Consider the following 19470-nt stretch of genomic DNA (forward strand, 5'->3'; position numbering starts at 1 on the left):
GTAAGCGTTCAAGCAAACCACTTCTGAAGATGCAAGCCACTCGTGCTTGCGAAACGTCAGGAAGAAATTCTACCGAACGACGGCCTAAAAACCCATAAGTTTCAAGGAATGGCCTCGAAAGTCTATCTCGTTTGATACATCCAACAAGTGCTTGAAAGGGCGCTTACGCATGCCAGGATTTAGTGGGGCCACGCAATCCGTGCATGTCTAAGCAATTAATCATCTCCGGACATCCTGCATACGACTATTACCTTTGGACGACCCTTTTTTCTTCCGCTGCTTCTTCTCCTGCGGGGCCGGCGGGGCTGCAGGCATAGAAGGCTTCAAGTCGTGCGGTTGCAGCTCGGCGTTCAGCTGCCGCCCATAAAGCGACTGCTGTTGCAGCGTCTGTTGTTGCTGCTGCTGCTGCTGCTGGTGGCTGTAGCTCATCGCTGCCATGTTGCTCTGACTGAAGATCTGCTTGTTGAACATGTGCGAGGTGCTCAAGGCTGGAAAACCGCCCGTCACTAGCCGCTGCTTATTAGCGCCGTTCTGCGAACCTTTATCGTTATAGTAAGATCCAGGGGCGGACTGCAAGCTGGCCATCATGCGCTGCTCATTGCTGTAGCGGTCGACCATGTTGGATAAGTTGCGGCTCAACCCGAGCGCCTGCTCCAGATCCAGAGGAGCCGAGTTGTAGGAGTTGCGCGCCTCCTGCTTGTACCTGCCAACAAGCGCGTTAATCCAACCAAACCATTGCAGTTGCTGTGGTTTGGCACTTACCCGGAGACGTCCTGTTGCACCTGTGCAGCCAATCGTTCAGCCACCGAGTCTACAGCTCGTCCTGATTGGTAGGTGGCACTGTGCGCTTGCTGCTGATTGGGCAGCGGCTTCTGGTAGCCGGGCAACGAGGTGACGCTCGACGCTGACGGTTGACTGGCGATCAGCGACTGCGAATCTGCAAAGCCAAACGTGAATCGCTGTCCACTAAGGGGCGCAGGTTGCTCACTTAGTAGCTGAGAGGCCTGCGAAATGGGCGACTGCACAGTTGTGCGTGTGTAGCTAAGTTCCGGCCGCGCATACTGCTGTTGTAGGCTCCGGGAAAAATTCACATCTGGGCCGGAGTAACCCATATTGGTGAATTTGGACATGTCCTGCTTCGGCTGATGAGGCGGCTGCATCGCTCGGCTATTGGCCACATTCAGCGCATAGCCGTCCCGGCCGCTGAAGCTTGCGCCGTATGGATGGCTGCTGGTCGTCGAAGTCGATGTTGGATAAGACATGCTTCTGATGGCTGCAGACGGTTCTGAAAAGGCAGAAGCCGAGGTTGAGGAACAGGAATGCAGGATTGGGGGTTGGAAAAGGCTCACCGCTATGCCCGGGAAGCTGCTGAGCGGAGCCCTGATGGGACAAACTTTGCGGCGAAGGAGTGCGCAGCGACTGGTCGCTGGAGGCCACCTTGCCGAAGACCGCCATCGCTTGATGCTGCAGCAGCTGGATGTTCTTCTGCTGCTGCTGCTGCAGCAGCTGCTGTTGCTGCTTCTGCTCCTGCAACAGCTGCTGGGTCTTCTGCTCTTGCAGCAACTGCTGCTGGTGTTGCTGTTGCTGCTGTTGCGCCTTTTGCTGCTCCTAAAGCAGTTCATCGTTCATTTCGCGGACTTTGCTAATAAGCAACAACTGCCCTCACCTGTAGAGCCTGCTGGTTTTTCTGCTGCTGCTGCTGCATGATGAATTGATTTTTCTGCTGCTGCAGCTGCGCCTGTTGCCTAATGTGCTCCTGGGCGACTTGGATCTCCTGCATGTGGTGCTTCTGGGCCTCCTGCATCTGCTGCTTCTGGTACTGCTCCTGCTGTTGCAGCTGCAAGTGCATCTGCTCGGAGGACATCTGCTGCAGCCCGCGATTGGCCATTTCATCCTGCAGGGCGACGAACTGCGACGACAACTCGGAGTCCAGAAAGGCTCGTTTTTTCACCGGAAACACCTGATTATCAAACATAGACGTAACTGTTCATATCCGAATTTCGCCAAAATCGACTGGGGAATTGCAATATTGCCGGTAGATCTTTGAATATCTACGACTGTAGTATATTTGCAGTATCGCTATAATAAGCGAACACTTGCCTGGTGCTGTTGAACGTTGCTAATCGAGTCTTTGTGGTCTGCCACTTGGCAGTTGGAGGTTTCGTCGGGTTGCGAGTGGAAACTCTCCATATTTACCGGGTTTAAGGGCGAGTGGACGCTCATGCTGGGCGAGTGCTGGACCCCGGGCGAACTCACCACCTGAACAGAAGCAGCAAGTCAGCGCGCGTCTTTGCAATGGGCTGTGGCGACACTCACCTGTGGCGAAACCACACTCATTCCGGGCGAGTGCAACGACTGGGCAGGGCTGGGCATCTGCGGTGAATGCGAGTGCATGCTGGGCGACTGCACGTTGGGCGAGTGGATGCTGGGCGACGCCTGCGGCAGATGGACCATGGGCGAGTGCGGCGATAGCATCGGCTGGGCGGCGGGCGAGTTTTGACTGCTCGCCGGCGAGTTCGCCGTGTAGTTTTGCGACGGCTTCGCCTGAAATCCCGACTGTTTAACCGGTACAACCCGAACTTGCTCAGAACCCTACCTGGTAGTGATCCGCAATTTTCGTATCATAGTAGGCGTTACTGGAACTATCCATGTTATAAGGCGGCGTCGGGTTGGTGCTGCTGTAACTCGGCGGGTGGGTGTAGTAGGGGTTGGTGGCAGTATACGAGCCGCTGCAGGAGTTTTACTCATAAAAAAAACACCGCTAAAAATATCTGCGCTGTTTACCTGTAGCTGCTTTGGGTCGTGTTGGGGGCATAAACGTGCTCGGACCCTGGTTGATAGAAGGGGCTGTTGGGGGGGTTTTCGCGCGGGCTGCAAGACTTGTCCGGGCTGGATTTGCTGGAAGCTGCAGTATCCTGGTAGAAGCCAACGCGAATCTGGCCGCCGTTGAACGGATAGGGAGAACGCGGCGAGATGTCCGGTCGCGGGGACGCCGTCACTGGCGAAGCGCCGGTGCTGGGCGACCGATAGAGAGGAGACGGATATGGGACGAGATATGCGCCCCTTTCGTCTACGCCCACTCTGGGCGAGTCCAAATCCTGGCTGAACGACGACCGTTCCGACACGCTGCTCCCGGTGGAGATGCGGCGCACCCTTGCCACAGGCTGAGGGCCTTCCAGGCTGGGCGACGGGTCTGCTGGCGGCACTCTTTCGGACTTGGCGCCGACAGGCTGTGCCTCCTCGGCCTTGTCGGCTTTGTCGGGCTTCTTTTGAGGGGGCGGCGCCTGGAAAACGCAGTTAAAGCGCTGGGCGTGTGATCGACCGAGGGGTCTACCCCAAATTACCTTAGGGGTTCCGAACGCTTTAAACCAGGCACTTAAATTGGGAGTGGGGCCGCCAGCATTCGGCTCTACAGACGGCTTGGCATCGGCAACTTCCTGGAAATTTCCCTGCGCATTAACAAAACCCTCTCAACCTGCAGTGATCGAAATCAAACCTTTTCAACCTTGACTTCGCCTTCGGCTTTCAGCTCTTTTGTCTCTTCTTTGGTGGCTTCCGCCTCCAGGCCCGTCTTGGCTTTGTCCTCCTCTTTTACTGTGTCCGCCGGTGCAGTGGCCGCCCTGCTCTCCTCCTCGTCCTTCTTCTGGTCGTCCACCACGAACTTGTGCTTCCCGAAACTGTCCAGTACCGACCCCAGGCTGAGTTTCGGCGCATTGGTGTCCGTTTTCACGATCAGCGAGTTTTTCGCATCCTTTATCTTGTTGAGCGCGCCCAACGGGAAGATTTCGTCCGACTTTGAAGCGCCTTGCACGTTCGTGATCAAATTTCCCTTGCTCTTGCCTGAAACAGCCCAATCCCTCCGGGAACTGCACGTTTGGTGCTGCCGATTTCCACTAACCTGGCTGTAGTCTGTCGATGGTTCGCTGAATTTCCCGTCGCTTGCCGAAGAACTTTGACGGGTCCCGGAACGGTTTCTTCTTGCCCTCTTTTGCTGCGGACCCTGCAGCTCCGTCCCGCTTGATAGGCGGCGCAGCCGCTGGGTTCGTCATGGCTGGCATCGCAACTTTCTCAACCTAAAACAACCGAACCCGGGACAGGTGGTTTAAAAACGTCCATCAGGGGTTAACCAGTACCTTTTTGATATCCATGGGCCGCGGCGCTCCAAGCAAATCAAACTCCTCAAGCGTCATATACGAAGGCGAGTTGCTAGCCGAGCTGAAGTCGTCAAACTTCGGGGTGTCGTCCAGCCACTTGTTGATGTCCTTTAAAGTTTGCTCGGTGGCCAGGCTGAGGGCCTCAAGGTTGGACTGTTTGGACGCCGCTTGTGACACTTCCGGCACTCTCGGTTGGCTTTTTTTTGCCGGTCTTTTCACGTCCGGCTGGTGGGCAGATTTTCCGCCATCCTGCTCCTGGTGGTGGTGGTGGTTGTTTCGCTTCGCCTTGGGCTTCTCTTTGTGCGCCTTGGGGCTGCTCTCCTCGCTCTTCTTGTTTTTGTCCTTGTTCTCCTTCAATTGATCGTCCGCCTCGAACTCGCACACGGGGCTTTGCAGCCTGCAATGAAGCCTCAGCGTTAAATCGCTTTGCGGGAAAAATCCGACAGCAATTCACCTGTTGATCTCACTATTGGCTTTCAACTTTTCGATGGTTTCGCGCAGCTTGTTGTGCTTATCTTTGGCAGGTTTGAAGGAAAATCCCTGCGGCGACGAAGGCGCCGTGTCCTCGACGTCCTCGTCTTTTGCTGCGGGACTTCCAGCAGGCGGCGGGTCTTCCGGAAAGTACGTCAATTCCCATGGAAATGTGGCCTTTTTGAACTTTACCGCGTTTTTCGACTGGTCCTTGTGAAAATTGGAATAATGTGTTCAGTTCAGTGCGCAGATATTGATCAATTCCTAGTTACCTCTGTGGAATGTGCAAGTTTAGAATCGTCCATCGGTTGACTGTCTTCGGGGCTTGAAGGCGGCGGGCTGCTCATGGCGCTCCTGATGCTGGGCGTGGAGCTTTTGCTGCAGCTGCTCGGCCGCATCGAGCCCGACTTCTTCTTTTTATGACCTGAAAAATCAATAGAAAAACGTCGCAGATACGTTTTGAAACTCACAAGTTTTTACTTCGCTTTTTCGCCTTTTTGTCCTTGCTTTTTGGCCTGTTTTCTTTCTTGGACTTGGACCCCTTGGCCTGCTTCGTCTGGCGGTCATCCGCAGCATCGGCCTGCTTTTCCGGCTTCTTTGCCTGCTTGTCCGGCTTCCTCGACCCTTTATCCGGCTTTTTAGACACTTTGTCGTTTTTCCTGTGGTCCGCTTTCAGTGGCTTCTCTTGCTTCTTGTTTTTCTTTGTTTTCGGCTCCGATTGTTCATCCTGCGCGCTTTCATGGGAAGACGCCCTGAAAACTCAACAGTCAAACACTAAACCACCCGCTTTCATTCACTCGCCTTTCCCGCTTTTTCCCTTGCGCGGTCAGACCCGGCTTGATGGTTCTGCTGGATGTTCGCGGAGGCGATTCTGACCGCTTCTTCTTCTTCAGGGACTTCACGCTCCTGTTGTCCTCAAGCCCGTCTTCGCACTCGAGGTTTTCCACTGCGACTTCCTCGTCGGACGAGGAGATTTGATCCAGGAACCTTTCGGTAGCTTTATCAAACACCGTCACCAGGTTGTCCACCATCAGGGTGTACTCTGCGAGAAGCGACTGGTAAATCTAACTGAAAAAAGTGGGCGAACACTCACCATTCTCTGCCCCATTGTAGAGCCTGCAGTTGTTGACGATCAACTGGAAGTCGCCCTTGAATTTATCGTAACCCTTGTAGTAGCCTTGGTCTAAGCGCTCTTCCATTTTAGTCAAGTCCATGGGCCTGCAATTCCATTCATATATCCCGAGACTTAACGAACGCCAATGGAAACATACCTGCGAATTATTGAGTAGTAATTTGGGGCGTACTCTTCTTCCACCGGGTCCACAAAGGGCCAGGCATCTTCGTGGTTCTTCACATAGTCCAGGATCTTGTGCATGCCGACTAGAAGATCTTCATCGGTTTGCTGAAACCTGATCCACCACTCCAACGGTTAGTTGCTAATTATATGTATTTAACCACCGGACTTACACTTGTGAGGGTTTTAGCTTCTTTTTGCTGGACGAAGCAGGCGGCGCAGCTTGCTGGATGACGATTTGGCCGTCCAATGCGGAGAGGGAATTGTTGGTCTGGCGCCCCACCAGTTTGACAGGGGGTGGATCCTCGTTTTTATCGCATAGTCTCGATTTCTTGCGCTTTGGTGCTGCATCTTGGAAATAAACGTATCGTTCAACAGCCGGCGGTAGCGCGAAAAAGACTCGCGAGTACCTTTGGTGGTTTCGGAGTCAGTTGAGGGCTGTCGCTGCCTAGTTTTGACCTTTTTCTTCGATGCCATCTCATTCCTTATTTCCGTTTCGCGATCCGAATCGCCTTCTTCAGTGCACTCTTTCAGTTTGGAGCGATTTTCGTACGAGTCTCGCCTTCTGGATTGCCAAAGAGATGGTTGGTAAATTGGGCTAGCGGGGAAACTACCAGTCTTACCGCTCGTCCTGCTCCTTCTTCTTCTGCTGCTGGTCTTTCTGCAAAGCGAGCTGTTCGGACGAACCTTCCTTGTCAACCACGTCAGCATCCTGAAAATGGATCAGGCAATGAGTCGCGGGGCTCTGTGGCTTAGAAGCAGCTTTACCAATTTCCTTATTCGATCGGACGTGCGCCTGGGCTGGTTTTCTAGCAAACGGCGCCGGGCTTGCCGCTCCTTTTCCTTAAACAGTCTGGGCAATTCCGGCAGGAAGTTCTTGCTTAGAGTGTGGTGCAGCAAGCGCTCGTTCTTCGTCCCCGAGCTCTTAAACTTCTTCGTTAGCTGCAAAGCAACAGCGCCAGTAACGCAGGCCGGCCTTTGAATTCGGTGCCTACCTGGAACCAGTCGTCTTCCGTGAAGCAAATCACCTGCCAAACGGCCTTCTTCTTGTTGTTCTTCCTCTCAAAGTCTTCTCGGTAGAGCCGGGTGCCGTAAAAGTACCAATAGGCCGACTCGTTCTTGTCGAACCCCAGCGGTTCCACCCTCAAACTGTCTGCCTCAAGGTTCTTCAGCTGGTCTAGAACGTCTTCAGCGTCTGAACAAAAACATTGTTGTGTCATCTGATTTTCGAATTTGCTTGTAGTAGTTTGTGCGAATTTCCGCGGATAAAGGGGCTTAGGTATGCGCCTGCTTACCCAAACGGAAGTCGCATAGAGCGTGCAAAATATCGACTTTGGTCCGCAGTGGCAACAAAGTGAAGTCACAGTCTGTATTAAACGGGTTATATCGGTCGTGCTCCTGACATTTTTGCCTGAACAGTCGTCTCAAGAACATCTGGTAGTTGAATGTGGAGATTTCATTGTTGGGAAGGCATCCACTGAGAAGACGCACGATCAACTCTTGCAGCCACGACGTCTCCTCAGTGCCGTCAGTCAGTAGGGCTTCTTCCAAGTCCTAAATCAGACTTCAGGCTATTAAGAAGCACCAAAAGCACTGTTTAATACGCATGCAAGTTTCTACAGCTTTCTGGAAAATCGAGGGCTGATGATCGGGGACTCAGGACACAGTTGAAGCCAGTATCTACTGATCAATGGGGGTGAAATGTTACTAACCTCGATATCAAAGTCTAGTAGATTAAAGGCAGTTCTGAAGAGGGAACAGAAATGGGCAATGCTGGGAACCTCCCACCACGACTGAATATCTAAAAAACACGCTCGATTTGAGAAACTTTCCACTCGCAGCTGGGAGCTTCAGACAACTATGCAGACGTTTGATTATTGCCCCTTGCCATTCCCAGATAATGCACCCAACAACCAACGATTAGCTCACCGCACAAAACCGAAGATCTGACTAGTACGGAACGGAATTCGCCAAATTGTCTGAGCTGCTGACTGGACAATTAGTGATTTCAAAGTGAGCAAAGTGGATTTGAACTGGCCAAAAAGTGAGTTTTTAATTTGGAAACTTGCTCACCACTGTTGCTCTGGATATCGGGCGTTGCTAAGCTAGACCGGGGCTCGCGCTGAAGCCCTTGGCACGACACGAGGCAGGAAATTGCGAAGAATAATAATAAACAAATACAAACAACACACCTAGTATGCTTATGAAAGTTGGAAACATAACCTGGACCTGAATCAATACATTCAACAACGTAAATTCCGCTCACTGATGCACCGTTTATGCTCAAATCATGGTGACGACTATTTAGGCACTGAACAGGTTAATGCAATTTGTTCTTAACGTTAATTAACGTTCATTGTTGTCGTGAAACTTTTCAACACTTTAGCCCCAAACAAGCTTGATGACTTTGACAAGTTTCATATTGTGCCAGTCAAAAAACAGACCGAAAAAAATTTAATATTTACTAAATAAGAAATTAAACGTTATTAATCACCTGAAACGCTTTCACACTTATTTGCCGATCCCCCCGGATTTATCGATGTATGAAACGTAACGGGTACGTCCAAAACAACCACAACGGGCACTTAACTTGATTCCCGCCTTGGTCGAACCCGCACTCTATCTCTTTCACTGCCACGGTCAGAATAGTGAGTAGTATGTCTGTCTAAGTCTGTGTCACGTCTGTGCAGGTCTGTGTTCGGAATGAAAATAAACCATAGATGAAGACAGAGAGAACTAAACGTTTAGATAAATATTAGGTAGGGATGGGCTAGTCGATCCAATGTAAGCCATGTATCGATATGGAAATAATGAATTTGATGTGATGAATGTGAGAAAATGGCTTGAATTTATTTTAAAACACGCTGGTTAACCAGTTAAATTTTACTCCATGCGAAATACGAACTATACCTCCAGAAAATATTAGTAATATGTATTGAATTAAATGTGACGTCACTTACGAGTTACAGCTGCACTGGCACTACCAACTAGGCTTGATTTGAAGTTGAAGTAATGACAAAAGTGGACACGCCCTAATGTCACAAAGACGATCTCATCATCCAGGTTATGTTCAATCCAGTTTGCGAAAGTGTGTGAAGCCCAGAGAGGTTAATTCAGAGACTTGTCTCTACTTAATTGTTTAAAATGTCCTCTACCGCGAGGCACACAGAGTTTCCGCTGGAGGCGGTCAAGGTGCAGGGCCCCACTTACCTGAAAGCAGCCTTGACGAGCTGCACCGACCCTCTGAAGGCCATCGAAGAGTTCCAGGTAAACTAACTCCCAGGTTTATCAGGGGGCCAGTGAAGATTCACCATGGTTTCAGGTCACTAACGGGATCCTGCTGCCGTCGCTGCGCCCCATGTTGCCCCTGTTGGACCTGCACGGTGTCCGACGCCTGGACTTCCACATGTCTGTTGTTGAGGTAAGAAAAATCGCTTTGCAGCCACATGATCCACCACTTTAGACCACGTGGCGATTTTAGGCGCTTCGCGACAAGCTGACGGGGCATATAAATGAAATTGGCAAAACCGAGGGCAAGGAACGCGACCTGAAACTGAAGGAGTTGCTAGGGAAGAGTTTTCCGGTGATCAAAGTGAAGGCGCTGCGCCCCATTGTGATGACCATCCTGAAAAACATTCCCCAGATTGAGGACCATTTTTTGAAGGTGCTGGTCAGGGATAGGGAGTTGTACAACGACACAGGTAAAAGATACTGTTTTAACTAAAGCTGGTTTATCCAAGCTGATTTTAGACACTGAAGTGAAGCGGCAGATTTGGAAGGATAATCAGTCTTTGTTTGGGGACGAGGTGTCCCCGTTGTTGAGCCAATACATAACTGAAAAGGAAAACGTGCTGTTTGACCACCACAATTTGAACACGCAGTTCTTCGGACCGTCGCCGAAGGTGCTTGATATACGATAAAACATTGCGTTTTTTAACGCTGAACTTGTCTTTTAGGTGCGTCGGCAGGGCGAAGTTGTTCAAAAATTGGCGCACATGATTGGTAACAGCGTCAAATTGTATGACATGGTGCTGCAGTTCTTGCGCACCCTTTTCCTGCGAACCCGCATTGTACACTATTGCACCCTGCGGGCCGAACTGCTGATGGCCCTGCACGACTTGGAAGTGCAAGACATCATTTCCATCGATCCATGCCACAAATTTACGTGGTGTTTGGACGCCTGCATCCGGGAGAAGAACGTGGACATTAAACGGTTAGTTAGTAGAGCGCTTTAGCGCAATTATCCCTCCTGCTACTCACGTGGTTTGGTACAGTTCCAGGGAACTGCAGGGATTTTTGGACAACGTGAAACGCGGCCAGGAGCAAGTGCTGGGCGATTTGTCCATGACGCTTTGCGACCCATACGCGATAAACTTTTTGGCGCTGTCGGCAGTCAAGATTCTGCATCACCTAATCCACAACGAGAGCCTGCCGCGGGACAACACCATTTTGATCCTGCTGCTGCGGATGTTGGCTTTAGGCTTGAGTGCGTGGGTGATGATCGATTCGCAGGACTTCAAAGAGCCGAAGCTGGACAGCCAAGTGGTGACAAAGTTCCTGCCGGCTCTCATGAGCCTGATGGTGGACGACCAGGTGCGCCAGTTGTCCGGAAAGTTGCCCCCCGATGAGCGCGAGGCCGCGATAACGGTAATTGAGCATGCGGGGCCTTTGCCTGATGCAGTCGAGGCTTATATTCAAGACAGCACTGTGGCCAGCATCCTAGCGATGTACTATACGCTGCATGTCGCCAAAGCTAAAGATCGCGTCGGCCTGCTGCGGATCTTGACTGTTCTGGCCAATTGCAAGGACGACAGGGCGTTCGAGGACCCTTTTCTGCACTCTCTGGTAAGTTCCTGCGCGCCCCTAAAGAGTTTTTCGGTTACACTCCGGTTTTCTAGGTGCATCTGCTGATTAGCAATCCTGACGAGTTTCAAGCCGAAGACTTCTGCACGGCGCTCTTTGACGAGTTCTTTTCCGCCGGTCTCCAAAGAGACAACGTCACTAGGCATCTGTTGAAGCTCTTATGGTAAGACTGTAGATGGTTATTCCATGACAATGCCTAACTTTGAATGCTTCAGGTACGTTCACGGTAAACTGCCGGCCACTCGGCTGCAGGCGCTGCTTAAAACAGTGGCCCCCACTCATCAGCACAGCGAAAAGGTGCACAATCTCTACAAGCTGCTGCAGGAGAAGATTAACGCCCAAGAAGAGACAGTGCTGCCGGTGGAAATGGACATTGATGTCAATTCGCCTCTGATGAGCGTGCCTACTCCTGCTCCGTATCATCATATTATTTAGAGACCTTCAGGGCATTCTTCTTCACCCATTCCTCCTATCTGATGTGATTTTACAATACAACAACTATATAATTGTTTATTGGCGCTTTGTATAGTCGTTCCAGGCCTCCTTCACCAACGGAACCAGTTGCTTCCTAGACACCTGCACATTGTGCAGGTGCAGCAGGTGAATGTTTGCCCCAAACTTCGAGGGCTTTTCCTCGAGGAAAAAATCCGCCTGCTTACTGAGCAGGGTTTTGAGTAAAGCTTCAGCCAGCGGCTCCTTTGGGGGACTTGAATACACGGCCAAATCCCGCTGTACGCTTCCGCCGGAGGTGCTCATCCCCACCAGCAATAGGGCGCTGATCTGCAACATCGAGCCTCAAAATTGGTTTTGCCAAGGGCCCCAATCATCCACCTGCTTTAGCTTCGCGAAATCTGCCAGCGCCTCCTGGCTGCCCTCCAGTCCAAGAAACTCTTCCACTAGCATCGGTAGACCAGGAATATACACCCCTTCAACCAGCTTCAGGTCCTTCAGCAGCAGCTGACTGGGGGTCAAATGGGAGACATCCATATGCGCCCTCCACAGCCCATCAAACAGCTCCTGATGGTCCTCATTGAATCCATACAGAGTCTCCAATTTTGCAGCCACTTCTATATCGAGGGCTGTAGCCTTGTGGTTTTGAGGCTTCAGCGCGATCGTGTCATAAACAATCACCTCTAGAATTCTCATTTGGTTCATCTCCGATGCTTTCAAGGGGCGCTTACTTACGGTAAAGCAGGTACGCCAAAGGCCTGCCCAGATCGGAACAGTTCCGTGCTTGCAACAGGCAGTTTGCTATCAGAGTGCAACAGGAACCTACGGATTCTATGCAGATTGTCACTTTCCGCGCGTCCCAACTGTAGCTCGTGTCCACTGGCCGATGGTCGAAAATTTCCTCAACATATGGCGCGAGCTTTTGATCTTCTTTGGCTAGAATATGGTGATCCACTAGGGAGACCGAGACTGGGTACTTGGATAGGATGAAATCCATATCCAACTCATCTCTACAAAGGTTAATCAGCGCCAGAACTCCTAATACGAAGCCTCTTGGGGGCGACATACCGAAATATCAGGCCATCTAACGGCACTTCTGCCTGTGTTAAAACAAAACAGTTCTCGGTGCGAAGCGCAAAATTTTCCCGAGTCACATTCATAACAGGCACAACTACTCGGTCGGGGTGCCGCCGGGAGATCAAAACACCCATTGCCAGGGCCCCAATGCAGGAGTCCAAGTCGCAAGACTCATTTCCCAAGGCAAAGTGAACGCGCTGCGGTCCTGCAGGTAGGGCTTTCTATGGGCGCAATGCAGCCTGATGATCTGGGAATAAACCGTTTACAAAACTTACGAGAAAGGCCCGGGCATTGCCCAGAAGTTTCAGAAGGGCCGGCATTGTTGGTAAACATTCACATCTGAGGTTTTTCTAACCTCCAATCCATACGCACAGTGCTGCCTTGCTGACTAATAAGGATTGGGAGTTTTCAGAAAAAGTTGGGGCACATAGAGAAAATAAAACATTGTCTGTATCGGCCTATTCGTTTTAAGTAAATAAATACAAATATAATAAATAATATAGAGGTTTTTAATTGCTATTTTCTTTATGCTGCCAACTCTCTCGATCGCTCCCGTGCCCACAGATCACAGAGTAATAACCTCTGTGATCTGTGCAAGGGATAACAAGGGATTATTTCTTGTCTCTGGGAATAACCTAACATTCCAGAAGCAAGTGTTTGTTTACATTGTCAGCGGTTTGGCATTTTGCTGCCATGGAGGAATCCGAAGATCTGAAGAGAATCGAGGAAATTCTGATCCAAAACAATGAACGGCAGGTAGGAAGCCAACCTAAGGCTCATCGAGCAATCAAATTTTGCCCATTAAACACTTTTTAGGAGCCGGAAGACGCCGAATTTGCAGAATACAGCGGCTTTGAAGAGTCGGACACTGAGGACGATGCTTTTGAGGTAACTGTTCTCGACTCTAAAGCATTCCTGGTTCGTTACAAACGTTTGTCGCTTTGATAGTTTGACGACTTCGAAGTGGGCAACTGCCCCAAACCGACCACCAACCATCCCTCTGATCCCATGCAGTTTATGACTGAAGAGGAGAAGCAAACTATCAACTGCTGCACTGATCCCGAACTGAAGGAGCTGCTCGTTTTGAATAGAACCAAGAATATACAACTCATGCAACTGTACAGAACGGTCAAAGACCTCCTAGGACACTGCCACTCGGACATATCGGATCTAAGGGACGCGCACCTGTTGAAGTCCTCCAACAAGACGCCCAACCCTAAAATTTGGAGATTGGGGATGCCGTACTTTAAGACAGCCGACCACTTCCCCTGTCCGAGGAATGCGGATGCCATCCGAAAGGACCAAGAGAAAGAAATCTTGGTCTATGAGTTGAGAATGTCCTACAAATGGACCCAGTCGGAGATGAACCGGCTGCTAAACGGTAAAATTGGGCAAATTCCATTAAAAAAACCGTCAAAAGGGTTTTCTAGGGGTGGCGTTCCAGTACAAGGTGAACCGAGAGACTGAGCTGCTGAGCCAGATTCAGGCACTCCGGGACGTACTCAAGAAAACCAGTAAAAAGCAGGAGGTTGAGGCAACGACCCTCAAGATCCAGGAGCTGAAGGAGAAACACCAGGCAATAAGCTCGAGCAAGATAACCGCGTATCCAGCTAGGGGCTGTGAGAAGTATGTGGACTGGAGGCGAATATCCGACAAGTTTCTTAGGGGCAAGTGAGTAGAGCCAACGGTTATACAGTGTGCGGGAATTTCGCTCCAAATTGCTCGAAATGCAATGTTTTAGGTACAACGACGTCGAATGCCAAGTGTTCTGGAACACCTACTTAAACCCAGACATCAACAAAACGCGCTGGACCGACCAGGAAGTCGACCAATTGAAACAACTGGCCGTCCGCTACAACCACCAAAAATGGGACCTCATAGCTGAAAAACTCGGCAACAATCGCACTGGCTTTATGTGCTGCGTGCACTACTACCTGCAAACCGATCCGCCGAGAGTGGCCGGAAGATTCACCCCCGAAGAGGACAAACGGCTGTGCCACCTGGTCGAGAAATTCACACATGGTGAGAAGAACTGCGGGCTGTTCAGGGAAAAACTCGTGCAACTGGCGCCTTTTTAGGAAACGAGGTGTCGTGGGCTCGCGTAGTGGCGCGGCACAACTTCGGACGCTCCAGAGCCCAGCTGCTTTATCGCTACAAATACTTTCTGAGCTGCAAGGACAGCATCCGAAAGGGCAAATTTACCCCCGCTGAGGATATTCTAATTCTCGTACTGGTCGACAGGTATTTATAGAATCTGAGCGTGGCGCCACTCACCTCGATTAGTCTCCGGTAGGTTCGGCAAGTACTTCAGCAGGTGCGCCCAGTACTTCCCCACCCGGTCGATGGTACAGATCAAGGCGCGATACACTTCAAACCTGCAGGAAAGCATTAAGAAAGGTACATTAAAAATCAAGCTCTCATTCTCATTCGCAAGCGAATTGCATTGATCGGCAGGGTTTTTCACCGTGGACGAGGACAAAATCATCTTGGATTATGTCGCCGAACGCAAGAGCAAAGACTGCAACTGGAAACCTCTGGTGCCCAAGTTGAAACGATCCAGCGCCCAAATCAGACAGCGCTACAAAACCCTACGAGTTTTCCTGGAAAAGCAGCCGTCAGCCGGCTTGGAACAAGCGCCGCGCCGCAAATGGACCAGCATCGATGACCAGGAATCCGAGTACCAACATCTCAGGTAACTCACTCACTCACATTGTCCACCTCAAGTTGCTGTAGCAAGTGGTTCGCAGGGACATTGCCGATGAGTTCCAGCACTGCAGCCAAATCCCCACATTGGCCGACATCAAAAAGCGGCTAAAGGGCGATCGGAAATCGCAGTTGAGACCCACCGGGGCGAAGAACCGCAAACAACCCAGGATGATAACAAGTGAAAGCGTGCAAGCGGCGCTCCCCAACTTGGACGTCGACGATCTTCTAACGGACTTCTTCAGCAACGCCATGAACCGCGAGTTTGCTCATCGCGTCAAGACAATGGGACAGCCCACCATCAACGCAAGTACGAGGTAAAATCCGCAAATTTTACCCTCAAAACACCGCAATCCGTTCCAGGGGGCGTAGGCGAAGTGTTGTTGCTCCTGCAGGCCAAACTGCAGCTGCCGCTCAACTACAAGGAAGACCCGCGATTGGACCAAATCGACCGCGACCTACTCGACGTGATGATTTGGGACAAAGAGCCAACCAATGGGGTTTACGCGGTCGATTCCAGCGGCAGTAGGAGCGGCGATCGACCGATCCCGCCTTGCCTGAGCACCTTGTATGGCATGCGGGGACTGGTGCTGGAAAACAACACCTACAAGGCGAAGCTTGTCGAATCAAGCGCCGGCTTTGGGTGAGTTTCCCCGAGAATCCAACAAAAATCCGGATTAAACCCATGATTTTTACACAGCTGGGCAGCCCATGAAAGCCAGGTGTTATGGCGCATCAACAACCACTTGGCCACGCAAGCGGAGCCCGTTCGCAATCAACTCATAATCGATCGTGAGCTATTTGAAAACCGATTTTTCGCGATCTTCACCGTGCCGGCCATCATGTCCTCGGTGCGTCCCAACTCGTTGCTCCTAAACCGGCTGGATTTGGACGATCCCGTTCCCACCACACCCACCTATCAGAAGCGCTCGGATAAGCCTGCGAATGCTGCGAAACAAATCCGCACTAAAGCCGCGTTGAAACCAGAACTGAGCTTGGCCGAGCGCCTTAAGAGGAAGATACAGGAGACTATTAAAGAGGCGTCGCGTTCACAAGCCAAGCCGAAGCCCCAAAAGGCTCAGAAACGCGTGAAAGCGGACGCTGATTCGGAACTGGAGGATTTGCATTTGTTGGAAGAGTGCCTGGAGGATAAGGGTAGCGATGAGGACGATGTTTTCGACGAGTTTACATCGGACTGAATCAGATACCGTGACACTTAGACGGTTTATTTGTAGAATAAAATGTGTACAATCTTAAAAGTAAAAAGTGGACTCGAAACGACGCAATCCATCAATTGAGATTTCCTAGACAGTCTATAAATTATTCAGTGGTTTGAGGCCAGAGAGCAAACAATCCAACTACTGCTTAATGAGTAAACTTAACATAATATTAGTCAATGCCCAGATTCAAAGTGCGAGTGATTGATACCCAAAAACAACTACCGTCAAGAGATGGGGCAAGAACAAACCAGCCCGGGGACTCCACTGCTCGAGAACAAACACCCTAAACTGGTCAAGTTGACGATTAAACGAAGTTAAAACGAAGCAACTTGCCGTCTAAAACAGTCCAAAGATCCAGAGAGACAGTCCTGGGGTTCGATTTGATCAGTCAGTTCTTAGCGGCTGTTGATGCTGACTATGATGGCGAAAGCGGTGGCCAACACGGCCCACACGAGCAAGGAACCCTCGAACTGGTTGCTCAACTGGCGAATGGGGTCCAAAACGCGTTTCCACGCCGGATGGAGCGGCTGCGGTTTTGCAGCCGGCAGCAAATTCCTCGCCCGCAGGTAGTCTTCCAGCGCTGGCGAATCTTTGGAGTGGGCCGGGAAATACTCGCCCACTTGCTCCCTCACCCACCACGCGCCTTTAAACCTGCAAATTGAACGCAGTGAAATAGCCACATTCAACTCGGGCGTATGGGAGCGTACATGGCCGTTTGGAACTTGTACTTGTACAGAACGCCTCTGATGTACTTCGGCGGAGTGGAAAACGGCAAATCCGAGCTGTCAATTAGGTGGAGAACATCGGGATTGCCATGCAGCAATCGGTGGGTTAAAGATAGCAGCCAGGGCTGTTTGTCGGCAGTGCTTTGGGCCGCCCAGTAAAACTGCCAGTCCAGTCGGGGCAAGTAGAGGCCTGAAAAGCGGGAGAAAAAGACTTAGTGCTCTCCTAAAAATGCCTAGAATTATTACTTACCAAGCATTGGCAAGGATTGGTTGACATTTCCCGGTTTGAAAAGCAAGTTGTATTCCTTCCAAGGCCCGTCCACATGATTGGCGCCCTCCAGAATGATCTCCGGCCGCCCACCATAGTCAGCCAATTGGGGCGTCCAGCGGTAGTCGTTCACAATGTGCGTTTTGTGCAGCCGATTGTAGGCAGCCCTTTGGAGGGAAGAAATTGCGGTCGCGTTGGTCTTGGGGTGCAGCGACAGCAGCGAAGTCTAAAACCCGGCAAAATTAGCTTCAAGTGCCAAACAAGCTGTAAAACACTCACCGAACTGGATGTCAGAATCAGTGCGCCCACAATGGTGTAGAAAACAGTCACGCAAAATCCCCAAACCGGATTCCTGGAGGAGTTGGTTTGGCCGAACAGTACTTGGTACGTGCTCCTGGCAACGACCAGCAGGAAGCTGGCGATAAGGAGCAGGACCACCAATGGCAGCGCGTTTTCTATCAGGGTGCTGAACTGCATTTTGGTGAAACCTGCAAAGAAATTTTGAACTTCCGTCGACGCTGCAACCAATCCGCTTACTGATTTCCGCCCGCACGCCACCCGTACTGAAACGCAGCCCAAAGAAGTGGACAGTTCCGCAAAACAGAGCAATCCATAGCACCCCGGTTAGAACCACGTCCAAGACGTTGAGGACGGTTCGGGGCTTCTGTTTCCCGTAGAAAAACTGATCGTCCAACAGCGACAGCATGATCGCAATCATCAAGCTGTTGGCGTGCCCGAAGTTGCCGGTTGCCAAGATTCCCAGTTGCAACAAGACCTGCAGAAAAGCACACAGTCACGTCTGGACATTCAACTTTAGTCGGAATCCTCACCTGGGCATAGAAAGCGGTGATCTTCGCCGTGCGTCCAGGCCAGAAGAACAGAAAGGGCACTGCCAGCTCGCACACAATGGTGTAGACGGTGGACACTTCCAGAAACCAGTAGGGCAAATCGAAGGCCATCCTGGCAAGCGGACTGGGCAGCGGCATAGTCTCAAAGTAGGACTTTAAGGCTACACAAAGTCAAAATGCATTTATTTATCCTCTATCTAAAATGGGACTTTTTGGCAAACACCATAGATTGAAGCTGAACTAACCCATTAAACTCCACCATTTGGGACATCCACTCAGCAACTTTAGGACGCTGCCGGTGAGCACCCGAAAGGCCAAAAACCGGCACAACCAGAAACTGATCATGTCCAGATGGGGAGTTTTCACTTTGCGCCGATGGGGTAAAAAGGGGGCAATAAAAACAGCAAGAAACCCTGCCTCCAGTAGAAGTTCGTCACTGTAAAAAGACACCTTCGTTGACCTTTAAAACCCAGCGGACTGTACCGGGCGCAACCCAACACTTCATATAGAATTTCCTGATATAGTAAATTGATAGTGCGCAATAAAAAACTTACTAGTTGTTGGCCACAAACACCTGTCCGACCTGGTAGATGGAGAAAAACAAGGACCACATTGCAGTAAACACGGGAACAATGCAAAACTTCTGGGACACCAGCCTGGAATTTACAGAGTTCTTAGAGAACGGCAGATGGTTGCTCCATATACTGACCCGGTGAACGCAAAAAATATGCCCAGCAAAGCCAGCACGTCGATAGCAGCGCTAGTGCTCAGCCCCAAATAGGGGGCCAGCCATAATAGAGTGGATTTGTAGTGGATTTTGGCAGACAGCGTTTTATAGTGGCTGTTTTCCAACACAGCCCTGGCAGGCAGCACTCCATGGTCCCCGTACAGGCCTGCAACAGTCAATTTACTTAGCACTTTTACGGCTTCCACATCTAAATTATTACATAAACAGCATAGGACCAGTCGCTGCCCACTTTAACGGTACATTAGTGTCTAGTTTACGCGTCTTACCTGGCGCCTGGTAATATATTGAGACGAACACTGCTAGATACACAGCACAGAACGACCTCAAAAAGAGGTTTCTGGTGTAGCGAATTGCCACCGAAGAGGTCATTGTGGCTGGTCGCGAATCAACTTTATTAATAAATCGCTAGAACACCATTCACGCGCAATTTCACACCTGTGCGGACTGTTTTAGCTTTTTTTAACGATGATATAGAACGCGCATTGTTGTCAACGTCACACTGGCAGCGAAAACTGGTTAAAAAACCGTGGTGTTGCCATTTAGAATTAATTTGTTCGAACCACGCCCTTGGAGGCGATCAATTTTAAAATTGAACCCTTCAAGTCAAGTGGTTTAAATAAATTCTCCTGCACAGGGAATGAAAGATTGC

The 19470-nt window shown here is 50.6% G+C and overlaps 5 protein-coding genes across 12 annotated transcripts in view; 2 read left to right on the top strand and 3 right to left on the bottom strand.

Annotated features, from left to right (window-relative positions):
* LOC109542200 (bromodomain-containing protein 4A) overlaps positions 1-8641 on the bottom strand; it is a 10404-nt gene extending 1763 nt beyond the window's left edge. Inside the window, exons 1-28 of one of the 7 annotated variants that reach the window (XM_048669788.1) lie at positions 8112-8378; positions 7632-7720; positions 7215-7473; positions 6915-7114; positions 6688-6861; positions 6543-6631; positions 6330-6484; positions 6093-6264; positions 5897-6034; positions 5719-5843; positions 5427-5667; positions 5106-5377; positions 4898-5049; positions 4609-4835; positions 4134-4551; positions 3899-4073; positions 3497-3840; positions 3345-3437; positions 2785-3284; positions 2597-2729; positions 2317-2544; positions 2101-2259; positions 1667-1960; positions 1350-1608; positions 989-1285; positions 763-937; positions 540-703; positions 252-488 (exon numbers count right to left, since the gene is read on the bottom strand). In XM_048669788.1, the coding sequence (XP_048525745.1) occupies positions 252-488; positions 540-703; positions 763-937; positions 989-1285; positions 1350-1608; positions 1667-1960; positions 2101-2259; positions 2317-2544; positions 2597-2729; positions 2785-3284; positions 3345-3437; positions 3497-3840; positions 3899-4073; positions 4134-4551; positions 4609-4835; positions 4898-5049; positions 5106-5377; positions 5427-5667; positions 5719-5843; positions 5897-6034; positions 6093-6264; positions 6330-6484; positions 6543-6631; positions 6688-6861; positions 6915-7114; positions 7215-7473; positions 7632-7720; positions 8112-8139 (5797 nt within the window). In that variant the 5' untranslated portion in view covers positions 8140-8378. Of the gene's footprint in view, positions 1-251; positions 489-539; positions 704-762; positions 938-988; positions 1286-1349; positions 1609-1666; positions 1961-2100; positions 2260-2316; positions 2545-2596; positions 2730-2784; positions 3285-3344; positions 3438-3496; positions 3841-3898; positions 4074-4133; positions 4552-4608; positions 4836-4897; positions 5050-5105; positions 5378-5426; positions 5668-5718; positions 5844-5896; positions 6035-6092; positions 6271-6329; positions 6485-6542; positions 6632-6687; positions 6862-6914; positions 7115-7214; positions 7491-7631; positions 7721-7848; positions 7987-8111; positions 8379-8413 lie in introns of those variants that run through there. The other 6 variants (XM_048669787.1, XM_048669789.1, XM_048669790.1 and 3 more) reach the window with 6 other exon arrangements.
* A 306-nt stretch (positions 8642-8947) lies between these two features.
* On the top strand, positions 8948-11293 carry LOC109542230 (negative elongation factor B). Its single transcript, XM_019911366.2, has 8 exons — positions 8948-9186; positions 9242-9340; positions 9401-9620; positions 9670-9821; positions 9876-10132; positions 10194-10764; positions 10818-10945; positions 10998-11293. The coding sequence occupies exons 1-8, from the start codon at positions 9064-9066 to the stop codon at positions 11215-11217; spliced, it is 1770 nt and encodes a 589-aa protein (XP_019766925.1). The 5' UTR covers positions 8948-9063; the 3' UTR covers positions 11218-11293.
* LOC109542232 (exopolyphosphatase PRUNE1) lies at positions 11279-12696 on the bottom strand. Its single transcript, XM_019911368.2, has 5 exons — positions 12585-12696; positions 12301-12530; positions 11968-12242; positions 11614-11915; positions 11279-11562 (listed from the first exon to the last, which is right to left on the bottom strand). Exons 1-5 carry the CDS (start codon positions 12627-12629, stop codon positions 11293-11295), a joined length of 1122 nt encoding a protein of 373 aa, XP_019766927.2. The 5' UTR covers positions 12630-12696; the 3' UTR covers positions 11279-11292.
* Positions 12697-12951: 255 nt separating this feature from the next.
* LOC109542227 (snRNA-activating protein complex subunit 4) lies at positions 12952-16293 on the top strand. The gene is made up of 11 exons (XM_019911363.2): positions 12952-13065; positions 13126-13197; positions 13258-13690; positions 13740-13980; positions 14051-14331; positions 14388-14550; positions 14603-14706; positions 14764-15001; positions 15057-15322; positions 15376-15655; positions 15713-16293. The coding sequence occupies exons 1-11, from the start codon at positions 13003-13005 to the stop codon at positions 16209-16211; spliced, it is 2640 nt and encodes an 879-aa protein (XP_019766922.2). The 5' UTR covers positions 12952-13002; the 3' UTR covers positions 16212-16293.
* Positions 16223-19447, bottom strand: LOC109542229 (lipase maturation factor 2). Of its 2 annotated transcripts, none has more exons than XM_019911365.2 (10): positions 19088-19447; positions 18783-18966; positions 18628-18729; positions 18319-18509; positions 18056-18234; positions 17763-18000; positions 17505-17713; positions 17208-17451; positions 16940-17147; positions 16223-16883 (listed from the first exon to the last, which is right to left on the bottom strand). In XM_019911365.2, exons 1-10 carry the CDS (start codon positions 19188-19190, stop codon positions 16628-16630), a joined length of 1914 nt encoding a protein of 637 aa, XP_019766924.2. In that variant the 5' UTR covers positions 19191-19447; the 3' UTR covers positions 16223-16627. The 2 variants fall into 2 exon arrangements, with proteins under 2 accessions (XP_019766924.2, XP_048525752.1); XM_048669795.1 differs by lacking the exon at positions 19088-19447 and adding an exon at positions 19021-19042.
* Between the last annotated feature and the right edge of the window lie 23 nt (positions 19448-19470).

Source organism: Dendroctonus ponderosae, unplaced genomic scaffold, assembly GCF_020466585.1.
Source record: "Dendroctonus ponderosae isolate FM_Combo_2020 unplaced genomic scaffold, Dpon_F_20191213v2 Dpon_F_20191213_9, whole genome shotgun sequence".
Taxonomy (NCBI): Eukaryota; Metazoa; Arthropoda; class Insecta; order Coleoptera; family Curculionidae; genus Dendroctonus; species Dendroctonus ponderosae.

Bases quoted from the DNA above. Each gene is read 5' to 3' on its own strand.
- LOC109542230 (XM_019911366.2), top strand. From the start codon at position 9,064: ATGTCCTCTACCGCGAGGCACACAGAGTTTCCGCTGGAGGCGGTCAAG. The intron at 9,621-9,669 runs GTAAAAGATACT...AGCTGATTTTAG, and splicing joins GGAGTTGTACAACGACACAG to ACACTGAAGTGAAGCGGCAG. The intron at 10,133-10,193 runs GTTAGTTAGTAG...GGTTTGGTACAG, and splicing joins AAGAACGTGGACATTAAACG to TTCCAGGGAACTGCAGGGAT.
- LOC109542232 (XM_019911368.2), bottom strand. From the start codon at position 12,629: ATGCCGGCCCTTCTGAAACTTCTGGGCAATGCCCGGGCCTTTCTC. The intron at 11,916-11,967 runs GTAAGTAAGCGC...TGAGAATTCTAG, and splicing joins TTTGGCGTACCTGCTTTACC to AGGTGATTGTTTATGACACG. The intron at 11,563-11,613 runs GTGGATGATTGG...TCGATGTTGCAG, and splicing joins ATTTCGCGAAGCTAAAGCAG to ATCAGCGCCCTATTGCTGGT.
- LOC109542227 (XM_019911363.2), top strand. From the start codon at position 13,003: ATGGAGGAATCCGAAGATCTGAAGAGAATCGAGGAAATTCTGATCCAA. The intron at 14,332-14,387 runs GTGAGAAGAACT...GCGCCTTTTTAG, and splicing joins GGTCGAGAAATTCACACATG to GAAACGAGGTGTCGTGGGCT. The intron at 14,707-14,763 runs GTACATTAAAAA...ATTGATCGGCAG, and splicing joins GCAGGAAAGCATTAAGAAAG to GGTTTTTCACCGTGGACGAG.
- LOC109542229 (XM_019911365.2), bottom strand. From the start codon at position 19,190: ATGACCTCTTCGGTGGCAATTCGCTACACCAGAAACCTCTTTTTGAGG. The intron at 18,730-18,782 runs GTCAGTATATGG...TGTAAATTCCAG, and splicing joins ATATTTTTTGCGTTCACCGG to GCTGGTGTCCCAGAAGTTTT. The intron at 16,884-16,939 runs GTACGCTCCCAT...TTCAATTTGCAG, and splicing joins TACAAGTTCCAAACGGCCAT to GTTTAAAGGCGCGTGGTGGG.